This window comes from Nanorana parkeri, unplaced genomic scaffold, assembly GCF_000935625.1.
Source record: "Nanorana parkeri isolate BGI_ZX_2015 unplaced genomic scaffold, ASM93562v1 scaffold444, whole genome shotgun sequence".
In the NCBI taxonomy this organism is placed as follows: domain Eukaryota; kingdom Metazoa; phylum Chordata; class Amphibia; order Anura; family Dicroglossidae; genus Nanorana; species Nanorana parkeri.
This window is the reverse complement of record NW_017306712.1, coordinates 9,494-21,890: the sequence shown is the minus strand read 5'-3', so window position 1 is coordinate 21,890 and position 12,397 is coordinate 9,494. Positions and strand designations below refer to the sequence as shown.

Here is a 12,397-nt window from a genome sequence, read left to right as displayed (position 1 = left end):
GGTGGGTGGTTAAAAAACAATTTCTAAATAAACATTTCATAGACATTTTCTTTCCTCTTCCATTTTACACTCACATTGTCCTGTTTTCTGTGTGCCACTTCCCCAAACTTCCTATCAAGGAAAGCCATGTCATTATTATTCTTCACCTATTTACATTGAGTGCATATCTCACTATGCCTTGCTTCAGCTTGCATATGGTCTTCTGTGTTTGTTGTCATCTCAGGCTGCCTGTGCATGTTGGTGCAGGCTACTTCAAAAAGTTCCCTGCAGTCTGATCCCAGGGATGTGCTCAAAGGGGTGGCTCCATAGGACCCCAAAAGAGAAAAGAGCAACCCTAAAACCTGAAAGCAGGGCCAGTGCTCAGAGGATAAACTTGTAGAACAAAGGGAAGCTTTGATACAATAAGAATCAGTGTACTCCAGCAGTGAAGCAGTGTTTACACCTGCTGTAGATATTATTACAAAGGGTTAAGGTCACACTGTGAAAAGTCTCTACCCCTTTAGTAAACTAACCCCTGTCAGCATGCTGTAAATAAGGACCTTTGCTCCCTGTGTGGAAACAGTGGTCTATCTCCAGAGGTCAGACATCAATAAGCCAGCAAGACAGCAATAGAAAATTGACAAAGGTTCTAATCCTTCCCCACTCTATCCAAAAACTAAAAAAATGTTTGGGCTATACATACATTTTAAATGATCAAATATATAATTACCGATATATGTTATAATAGTTACAGATGATATAAAATGACAAATAAATGAGGAATAGTGGATTAACTCCCATAAAAAAGGCATACATTAATTATTAGAGCAGCTGTATGAACAGCAATGGTGGGCTTAACAGTAGGGGTTTACACTAGTTTATAGATCATAGTTGACCCACACTCCCAATCATTATGTAATTTGTATTGCTTCAGGATGTGTTTCTACTGTCTAAAAAGCACTTTGCAATGTATTGCCTTTTTCTGCCTACTGTACCTCTGCCAGTACTTTTATTTTGTATTGTGGCACTTTTTGATTCTGTCTGCAGTCTATCAGCCTTTCTTTATTACTTCACAAGCTGCTGGGCTGCTGTTTAGTAGTTGTTTTGGAATCTCCCTGAGAAAATATTTTAGAACACATCCCGAGGGCATACAAATCACAGTGCACTCGCTGACGGAATTTCAAAAAAAGTTTCTTTGATTCCTGATGTTCAACCAGCAAAATGATATTTCTGTCCTGTCAAACTGTGGCTGATTGTGAATCAAATACTCCAGCAGTGGATTAAAAGAGATTGTGCATGCTTAGAATTCTGTAAGCTCTGCACATTTATCTGCTATTCATTCAGTTTTTAAATTGAACTCAGTAAATATGCTAAAATTTAAAGAGTTATCTACAAATGTTTAAGTATAATGCTGTAAATGCACTGAATATTTTTCAAGCTTGAATGGAAAAAGTGAAAACAATTTGTAAGTATAGTAGGAAATACAATTTTTTTCATAACAAATATAGTGGTGAGATGTTAGCCATCAATTGTTTTAAAATATGCTATAATGCAATTTTTTTTAAAGATGAAAGTGGCTGTTGTATCTTAATGACTGGTTCACAAGTGCACATATCATCTTAAAAAAAAAATCAGGTGGAATATTGTGAGTTTAGTTAGAGCTGACATTTTTATGCAATAGTAAATACATAGATACAAAGACTTATGTTTCTGTTATGATTGTGTACTGTTATCAAAATGAATGAATATTAAAAACCTCATAGCAGATGGTTTCCAGCAGTATGATCTTGAGATGATAATGCAAAATGAATAGCGTTTGTTATTTTTCTTTGTAGCTGTGGTTATTGTTGGATATAACCCTAACATGTTCTAGTTTAGTTTCAGTGCAAAAATGCTGTGCTTTATTACTTCACTTTATTGAAAGCCTACTCCTGGGTCACACAGATTTAAATAACTGATCACAACATCACACTATAAGCAGCTTAGAAAGCCGTAGGCTTCCATACTTACTGGGTATGTTGGGCCAACATTACTGAACGTCAAAACATTTGTGGATAAGTCACCCAGCCACTAGATCCCAGAAAGTTGTAAAATGTAAACCTCTCCTTCTATGCAGAAAGCCCAAGTGGAACTAAATTCTCCCCAGTCACCATTAAATGCTTTATTTAACAATTTACAATAATAAAAATAAGCATGTGTATGACATTACTGGAGTGTTTTGTCAGGAACTTCTTTAGAGGCATTCCAGACACTGTGCTGAATTCTTCCCCCAAGAGAAGCAAGAGAATTGCACCCAGGAAGATCTGGAATTGCTATGTAATTCCTGTGTCAACAAGGAAATCTTGGGCTTTCCACATGGAAGAGGAGAGTTAGCGATGCCTGATATTATACAACCTGCTGGGATCTTTCAGCTATGTGGCTTATCCACAAATGCATTTTACCTTGGTCCAACATATCCTGTGAGTGTGAAAGCTTATGGGTTTGCAAGGTGGTTTAGAGCACAGTGTTGTGATCAGAGTGATTTATGTTGTTCTAGTATAGGTAACCCTCGCTTATAAGGTTAAGACTTTTTTATAGCTTGAATGTAATAGTGGAAAATTTGCCTTAATGTTAAGCTAAAATTAAAAGGACTGGTTATGACAAGTTTAATTTAATACTTCAGCTATTACTAAGAGACAAATGTTTGTAAAGTTGATTATTTCATATTAAAAAATAAAAATTATAAAATTATAACAGAAATGTTTTACTCTAAAAGGGTGCTAGAATGCAAAATGTCACATATCATGCTGTGTTAGAGAAGTAGACAGGGAGATTGTACAGGGAGATATCGCATTCCTCACCTAAGCCTTTCCAGGCACATCCCTTCCCTCCCTGGCCTTTATCTTAGGTTTTTTTATGTTATGCCAAAACATAGGTAAATATAACTGATGATAAATACATGCGTCCTTTAAGGGTCACTGTGGATTGATTTAGCCAGTTGGGACATTTGAAGGGGGTTCCAGACTAGTAGGGAGTGTGAACATGAGATAACTTTTACTTATTAACGCCAGGAAGTCATGTGCTCTCTTCCCTCTGGCTATACCTCTTGCACTCTTATTTGGAAGTTGGTTTCTTATTTGTGTCCCAAATCCTCTAAATATATGTGTGTATATCATGTATATATATCATGTTTATTTCTTTTATTTGTATTGGTATGACACAAAAAAGTGGAGAAAAAAAGCCAAATCTGACACATTCCACTCAAAACTCCAAAAATGGACTAGACAAAATGATTGGCACCTTCTCCAAATTGCAAGAATTAATTGCATTCCAATTTTTTGTGGAAAAACATGGACATATTGGCACCCTCAATTAATATTTGGTAGGACAGCCCTTGGAAAAAATAACTGAAATCAATTGCTTCCTGTAAAAAGCAATTTGTTTCTTACACCTCTCTACAGGACTTTTGGACCAACTGTTGAATGGTGGATAAAGACCCTCGACCAACTTCCAAACAAATTCAAGCTGACCTTCAGGCACAGGGTACAACTGTGCCAGCTTGCACTATACGTCGCCATCTGAATGAAAAGGGACACTATGGTTGGAGACCCAGGAGGACCCCACTGCTGACACAAATATACAAAAGCCAGATTGGAGTTTGTCAAAACATACCTGAGGATGCCAAAATCTTTTTGGAATGAAGGTTCCTTTTCCCAACTGCTGTTTTGAGGTCTCTCCACAAGTGTTCTATGGGATTCAGATCTGGACTAATTGCTGGCCAGTCCAGTACTCTCCAGTGCTTTGTCTGAAACCATTTCTGGGTGCTGTATTTTTTTCTTTAAATGCCTCATTTCTTTTTCTGCAAACAGTAGAATGATGGGCTTTACCAAAAAGCTGTAATTTTGTTTCGTCTGTCCACAGCAAATTTTCCCAAAAGGATTTTGGCTTCCTCAGGTAAGTTTTGGCAAACTCCAATCTGGCTTTTTTATGTTTCTGTGTCAGCAGTGGGGTTCACCTGGGTCACCTACCATAGCATCCCTTTTTATTCAGATTTGAAATCTGAAGACTACCAACGAATTCTGGGGTGCAATGTAGGTCTCAGTGTCAGAAAGTTGGGTCTCCGTCAGAGGGTCCCAAAGCAATCGTATAGTGCGAGCTGACACAGTTGTACCCTGTGCCTGAAAGTCAGCTGGAATTTGTCTGGAAGTTGATCGAGGGTCTTTATCCACCAATTTGAACGATCCTTCTTTGCAATTTTTGACCAATATGTTTCTTTAGTCCATGTCCAGGGAGATTAGCTACAGTGCCATGGGCTGTAAACTTCTTGACAATGTTGCGCACAGTGGGCACAGGAACATTAAGATCTCTGGAGATGCACTTGTAAAACTGAGATTGTCCATGCTTTTCCACAAAAACTTGTAATGCAATTATTTTTTGCAATTTGGAGAAGGTGCCAATAATTTTGTCCAGTCCATTTTTGGAGCTTTGCGTGGAATGTGTCAGATTTGGCTTTTTTCTCCACTTTTGTGTTTAATCTGAGAGACCTGGAGGAGTTGGCGAAAGAAGAGTGGTCCAAAATTCCCGTAGAGAGGTGTCAGAAACTCATTGATGGTTACAGGAAAGGATCGATTAGTTATCTTTTCCAAGGGTTGTGCTACAAAATATTATTTGAGGCTGTCAATAATTTTGTCAAGTCCATTTCTGTAGTTTTGTGTGGAATGTATAAGATTTATCTTTTTTTTTCTCCACTTTTGTTGTGCCATACCAATGCAAACAAAAGAAATAAACATGAGAATGCCTAAACATTTGTAATTGCAACAATTGTCTGCGCGAAGTGGTACATTATCGGACAGAAATGCAGGGGTGCCGATATTTTTGGCCATGATTGTATATATATATATATATATATACATACCCCTATATACACACACAGTATATTTATATTATCCATCTATGTTGTGGGAGTCAAACACGACAAGACAAACGAGACAAACAAATTAGTTGCGGGCAGTAGCTAATATGCAGATCAAAAGATTATCATTAATACATGCACACGGCAAATATTGGAGAATAAAGAAACACTTAAGAAGATTAAGTCTATGGCAGGAATACAAAATAAGATTTTGATTGCTTCATGACATTGTTTTGAAAGCTGCATAAAAGCATTAAAAGCTGGACAGCCAACACTGTATTATTGTCGAGACAGGGCTGAAATCTGCTAACAGGAAAAATGCGTGATGCCCACTACAGGGAAAATTGAAGAACAGTGGCATTCTGGGAGAGTTTATTTCTTTATTACATTTTGGCATTGCATTTTCCTAGATACATTTGGTGTGTTTTCCCCTATGGTTTCATAATGTTGACATTGAATGAAATAGCTATTTTTAGGCTATGAAAGAAATAAAAATGAGATTAGATTGTATTAAGGGTAGACTTCTATCTGAAATGTCATTATGTTTTATAATATTCATCACTGTGATCAAGAATATAATTTTATGATATAAGCCCAAATTCACATTCTTGTTAACCTATAGTCTTCTTAGTCTGCTAAACATATAGTAATTATACTATATATATAAAAATAACCCTGTACTAATATAGAGATCAGCACTAGCAGGTCATGGGACACTCCACCCCCTCAAATGATACACCAAAGCTGACTCTTAACAGGAAGTGAAGGGACAGTTCCTGGGGGAATAGGGGTTTTCGTGACTAAAGTTTCTGCCAGAATCTAAGTAAGGGAAAAAAATTGACTCAGGTATGGAGAAGATCTCACTGTCGTCGGAGTCAAAAGAACGCAAGAGAGCAGCGACTTTGGTGTTACTGGAACTTGGTTTTTATGTAATGAAAAAATTAAAGTGAAAAAAGAAAAGGGACCAGTGAGCTTGTTTTGGTTGGAGCTGTTGAGCAGGCTGGAAACACTGTAGAGTCTTGTGATCAGAAAATATGGTAGACAATGTGGAGAACTCTAAGAATACACCACCATTACTGCAACTAAACTAAATGGCCAAAATGCAAGATCCTGGATGCCATAAATGTTTGCTGTGGGTTAAATGTTTTGGAAATGAAAGCACAAGGTCGCTTTCTGCCTTAGTCAAGGTATAGGCATACTTTCATGATGCCCACAGTAGATCCATTGACCTACAGGTAGAAGATTTTATAGTACTTGGCTGATGTAGGGCTGGACACAAAAGCTTCCAAGGCTTTGGGAGACCAATTCTTGGGATTAGCACCTTTACCAGTCAAGCAGTGATAGGTGCCACCAGAAAGGAGTGACCCTTACGAAAATGGGCAAAAAATAATTTGTAAAACCTAAGAATTGCTGAGTGGAATTCAGACTAGTGAGATAAGGCCAGTTTGCAACAGCTGACACCTTGTCAGGATCCATCCAGAGGCTGTCTTTGGAGACAATGTATCCAAGAAATGGCATGTTCTGTTGCTCAAAAGGGCATTTTTCTGCCTTGATATAGAGCCTGTTTTCTTGCAGGTGTTGTACCATCCACATGTGCTAATAATGTTCATAGAGACTGGATAGACAGCAATATCATCAAGATACACCACCATACACACACATAGAGGAGGTTTAAAAGATTTCATTAACACAGTGTTGGAAGTCTGAATGGGAATTACATAAACCAAAGGGCATCACAAGTTATTTATAATGCCTAAACACAGTGTTGCATTCTTCTCCCTACTTTAGTCAGATGAGAATGTAGGCCCCTCTCAGGTCAAGTCTGGAGAATATCTGAACTCCACATAGGCAGTCAAATAGCTCTGTTTGTGAGGGGTAGCAGATTCCATTTTTTGACAGTGATGCCATTCAGGGATTGATACTCTATATAAGGTCTTAGAGTTCCATCCATCTTTGAAACAAAGAAAACTAGAACTCTAGAAGTGATTGTACTAGTGAGAATTTACCAAACAATACTGACCAAAACTATTTCACACAACCTTTGTCAATGTCCTCTGATGTTTTATTAAAGTTTCACTACCACAATAATCATTTGGAGTACTGCTAATGTTTATGGGTATCTTCCCCGACTTTGTGTCTGACTTTGAGTCCTCAACAGGTTGGCCATTTATGGAGAACCTTTGAGGGACAACACTTTCACCATCTTCAAAGGTTTATGTTGCATGTCTTGGTGATGGTTTGAAGAACGGCAGGTTAGAGTCACAGGATTTACAAAGTTACTGGCTTACCTATATGTATTTTTAGAACTGTCTTGTATTTATGTTATGCACCCACATCTTCCAAAATATTGTTGGACTTTTAAACTCAACCAAGGAACTCTATCTTGAGAACATCCAAATCAAGCCAAATCAAGCACTAGAGCTTGGCAAAGGTTTGCTGAAGCGCCATACCACTGAGTGTTCTCCGTTTTCAGGCAGAGGGATTTAAACTGTCAAAATATTATTTTGTAAACCCTCAAGTGTTAATGTAAACATGAGTTTGTACCCTAAAGTGGTCTCTGATGCTTCTGGTAATATAAAGGATATCTCCCAACAGACTTAATTCCAGAGGATGGAAGCCTCTCTCCCATCATCGAAGTGCCACTTTCACGTCCTCTAACGTAATAAATCATATTTGGAGCAGAGGGAAATATGAAAGTATTTTTCATTTCTATTGCACATTATTGCGGCATACAGACATTACACATGGGACACCCTTAAATTGTCACTCAGGAGATTCTATCCATCTGTTCTGCAGCTGCAATTTTATCTGTCGGTGAAGCTGATTTTTTTTCGGGTTGTATAAATAAGACTGCAGATCACTGACATCCTGAGCTATGCAAGCAAAATTACTGTAGAATGTGCTGAAAATTAACAAGACACGCTAAAGCCTCTTGTGTGCACATAGAACAAGAAAAGAAGCTAACCATAACAAATATTCAAAAAAATCAGTTTACATGGGTTTGACATGATGGAACCTTCTTACAGTCTCTAGTGGTGATTGGGTATTGGCTACAAAAACTGACTTGAGTAGGAATTTTGTATTTTTCATGGCTGGGCCCACTTACTATGGAATATTAGGAAATGCTTGTCTTTCAAGAGTTCTAGCACAGGGTCTAAGAGGAACTAAGTTTACAGAAAACTTAACAGCAATACAAGAAGTCACCATAGAAAAAGTATTTCTGTCCTAGGCTCCTTGGATTGAAAATAATCTTCCCCTTTTGTTTCAAACTGCAATAAAAATTGATAGAGCAATATAATAGGAAATGCTATATTAAGGATATGTGAGTGTATAGGGGGGGGGGGCACTTAATTCATTTTGGAGGACACTACCTCTCACTGTCTCCCCATGATGGGGTTAGAACCATCAGTGGTTGTACACACAGTCAAGAGCCTTGTGCCTATAGTTTTAGATCCCTGCTTTACAAAATGTTCCACCTTAAATGTTCACCACCAGTAGAAGTATGCACCTAACCTCAATGAACCTCTTTATTGAAATATAGCAATGTATTCTAGTTACTGCACAATACATGAAAAGAAACACCTTCCGATATTCACCAAAACATTCAGGAAAGTTCCTACTGCAGTCAAGATGACAATGCCCTATGTTCAATGGGGAAATAGTCGTAGGCAAACTGGTACTGTTATAATCCCCCCATTTACAGACATCTCTTTGAAGCCCAATCAAACTTTCAGATTAAATACCCTAAATGCGTACAAGGTACAATCAAACAAAAAGTATGCAAAGTCGTATAGTTCATCAGTAGAAAGCAGACACCACCTAGGTAGGAAAGCATATCCCCTGCCAGCATGCTGCAGACAAGAACGCTTGCTCTTCAGTCAGCAGGAAGTATACACTTTTCAGATTGCAGAGCTAAGGGTCTGATTTAGCAAGGGGTGTGTTAGACCTCTAAGAGAGACCACTGCTTTCACACAGAGAACAAGGATCCTTCTACAACATGCTGGCAAGGGGACCGGCTTTTCTATTCAGGCTGTGATTGCTTTAAAAAAATAAATAAATTGATATATCATAATAAGCACAATAATCCAGGTGTGCATTACATGTACAGATGCAATCTTCATGACACCCAAAGATAGAACTCCTGTACTCTTTATAAGGGTGAACTGTTCATTCAGGATTTCAATACTCTATGTTCTCTCAAGAGCTCACTGTACTTCGAATTGCATTCATACCCAACATCCTAACCTTTATATTATTGTCTCCACAGATTCACTCCTATGATGTTATATTAGTATTTAAGGGATATGCAGTAAAATGCTTCTATTATCATACATTTTTTGGTAGCTAGAGTCTTACCTGTGCTCAACATTTTATCTCTAGAAGTCTTATCATGTGTTCTCAAAATAATTTTTTTGTTTTTGTTTTTACACTTTTAGGCACTTGAAGATGGCATAGAGCAGCAGCAAGCTACTGTTAGAGCACTGAATGTATGTGGAGGAGAGGTTGCTGAGCAGTCCTCAACTGCTGACGCGTCTCGTATTAAGGAGAATTTAGATGCACTAAATTCTCGCTGGTGTATAATCTACAGGAAGCTTAATGAAAGAAGACGAAGGTGAGTCACCAAGAAAAATGTAGCTTTATCTAACAGTGTAGTTGAATTAACTGGAATAACTAACAAAAGCATGAACAATGGACATTTGCCTGGTGTTCCTAGTTCCCCAATTTTTTGTGTAAATTAACTGTATTGCATACATTGGTCCCAGGTGGGCCCTTAACCAAGAGGACACTGGATACTGAGTTTGACACAAATTATTTCACACAGACATTGGGATTGATTTTGTATTCCGCTCCTGTGTTTATGTCTTTAAATATTAAGAATATTGATAGTTGTTTGTATCCGTGGTAGGAATTTTACATTTCTTGACCACCTGCCCCATGGAAATGCATTATGCTATGCAGCCTAGATGCCTAACCTGGTTAAGGCAAGGGCAGAGCAACAGTAGCTATTGCTACTGTGGGCAGACCCAGCAGCAATATTTACAGTCACACTACCGTGATTGCTAATTTTTCTTTCTGTGTACTCCTCCATGAGGAGGGAGGAAGTGGAACAGAAAAGGTAGAGACACACAAATGAATGAGTGCGAGTGCAGGGGTGGAAGAGAAGAAAACACAAATAGTGAGGAGTGAGTGAAAACAGCACATGCTGCAAGTCCCACACACCAGAGAGAGAATGGAGCTCAGCAATACTGCTGCACACCAGTACTGACCAGTACAGATGTCAGTGCCCTTCAGCACAATTAATATAGTCAGGCATGAGCCATGCATGCCACAATTTGTTTTATGAATTCGTTATTTTATATTTTAAAAGCTTTGACAGTGATCACAAGAAGAGAAAAACAAGTGCATAAGTAGCAAATAGTTGCTCTCTCGGGCGGTCATCAGGAAAATACACAAAATGCATTGCGATGTATATGACAAAGTAAATAAAAATAAAATATTTAAAGTGTTGAAAAAAATAAGGGGGGGGGGGGGGGGTTTTAAGAGATGTTGTTTTTAAAACTTTAGTGTACAAAACAAACTAGAACAAGAGAAAAAAACAAACAAACACAGTGTTTAATCAAGTGAATGTGAGTAGGTTGTGTGGGTAAAGGGTTAAGTGACGGAAAAGGAAAGAAAAGAAGAAAAAAAAAAGGATATGGCATAAATGGGCCAGTAGTTACTAGGTCACTAAAGAGAGAGAGAGATAGTAGTAGGGCAAATACCTAAAAAGGGTGGGGAAACAGGAAAGGCTGGGAGGAGATGGGATAAGGTTTCCCATCAGCAGCAGGTCCGCGTTCTCCTATCTGAGGGTAAGGTAGTCAGGGGACCGAATGTATTCCAACCAGGGGAGCCAGGTTTGAGCGACTGAGGCAGAGGTATATTTAATGGAGCTCGTGAGATCTTCCATGATGTATATATCGGCGATACGGTCTAGGACTTGGCTTATGAGGGGGCTTCGGGTTTCTTCCAGAGTGCTGGAATACATGACCTGGCAGCATTTACCACATGTCTGATCAAGGTGTGGGTATAGGAGCGCAGCGGGATGGTGTTACAGTGGAGGAGAAAGAAGGTCGGGTCTTCAGGCACCTGGACGTCCGTAAATTTCTGAGCGAGAGCGCGCACTTGTTCCCAAAACCGTTGGAGGGCCGGGCAGGCCCAGAAAATGTGTAGCATTCCTGCCCCGGGTTGTTGGCAGCACCAACATAGGTCAGGTGACTCAGGGAATAGTGTGTGAAGGGATTGTGGAGTACGGTACCATCTAGTCACGATCTTATAGCCCGACTCTTGGTATCTTGGTATCTATTACTAATCGAAGAACGGTACGAGAGTGTGAGTAACTTCTCCGTAGCTTCCGGGGTAAAGCTGGTCTGCAGTTCTCCCTCCCATCCCAACCCCATACTCCTATACTGATTGATTTGGTAGGTTGGTACAATTATTGGAAACATGCTGCCAAGTGATGCGCAAGTGAAAAAAGGTTGGGAACCACTGCTATAGACTAACGATATTCATGATATTGCTACAGAAGTTATCATATTCTTTTTGTTCGCTATAAAATCATGAAAAAAAATCCTTGCATGAATGCAAATTCAGAGATAAAAGAAAATAAATATGATGAATGTTCAAAGAAAGCATACTGTATACAAAATACTATATTAACCACTAGACCGGGATGTTTACCGGGATGTTTACACCCCCTTCCTGTCCAGGCCATTTTTTAGTATTCAGCGCTGCAATACTTTGACAATTATTTGGTCATGCAACACTGTACTGAAATTAATTTTATATAATTTTTTGGGGACACAAAGAGCTTTCTTTTAGTGGTGTTTAAATTTTTTTTTTTTTTTTACTATATGAAAAAAGTACTGATACTTTCAGTGGATGTGGATGAAAGGTGGTTGAGATACTAGGGACCAGATTTGTTTTATTTAAAGTTAAAGTATACTGGTTTTAGTGAATTTTATTTTAATTTTGTGAGGTTGATACATTTTTAAAATATGTTTATAGCTACTTTCTACAAACTATATAAAATGTTTAGTTAATAATAAACAATCAATTCAGAGTGCAACCATGACACAAAATGTATATATTGCTCCAGCTAAACAGAACAGAGAGTGACACAATGCTGATTAAAAGGCTCATTTAGCTGTGCTTTGTTTTTTTTTGTTTTTTTATTACAGTTTAAGACCTCTGAATTGAATGAGCCTCTTATCCAGCTGTGTGTGCCTCCCTGACATTTCTGTTTAAAAGGAAACATATAAAAAAAAAAGATTTGTAAATAAAGTAGCTAAGGAGAGCATGGAAAACCTGTGAAGGGGAGTCTTAGGCCCGAAAGCTGGCTGGGTTTGTAAATATGAAATATTTAATGTTTTCCAAACTTAAAAGCGCTACTTTTTAAAACTTTTTTTGTTTGAAGCAAACACATATATAAAAACACCAAATATTCATGCAAGATCAATACATAATACAAAATCTGCTTATCGCACAGTA

At 38.2% G+C, this 12,397-nt stretch overlaps 1 protein-coding gene across 1 annotated transcript in view; it reads left to right on the top strand.

The window, feature by feature from the left end:
• LOC108790078 (dystrophin-like) overlaps nt 1–9,667 on the top strand; it is a 703,081-nt gene extending 693,414 nt beyond the window's left edge. Inside the window, exons 40-41 of the mRNA XM_018560268.1 lie at nt 9,307–9,482; nt 9,634–9,667. Of these exons, the coding sequence (XP_018415770.1) occupies nt 9,307–9,482; nt 9,634–9,667 (210 nt within the window). The remainder of the gene's footprint in view (nt 1–9,306; nt 9,483–9,633) is intronic.
• Nucleotides 9,668–12,397: the final 2,730 nt, after the last annotated feature.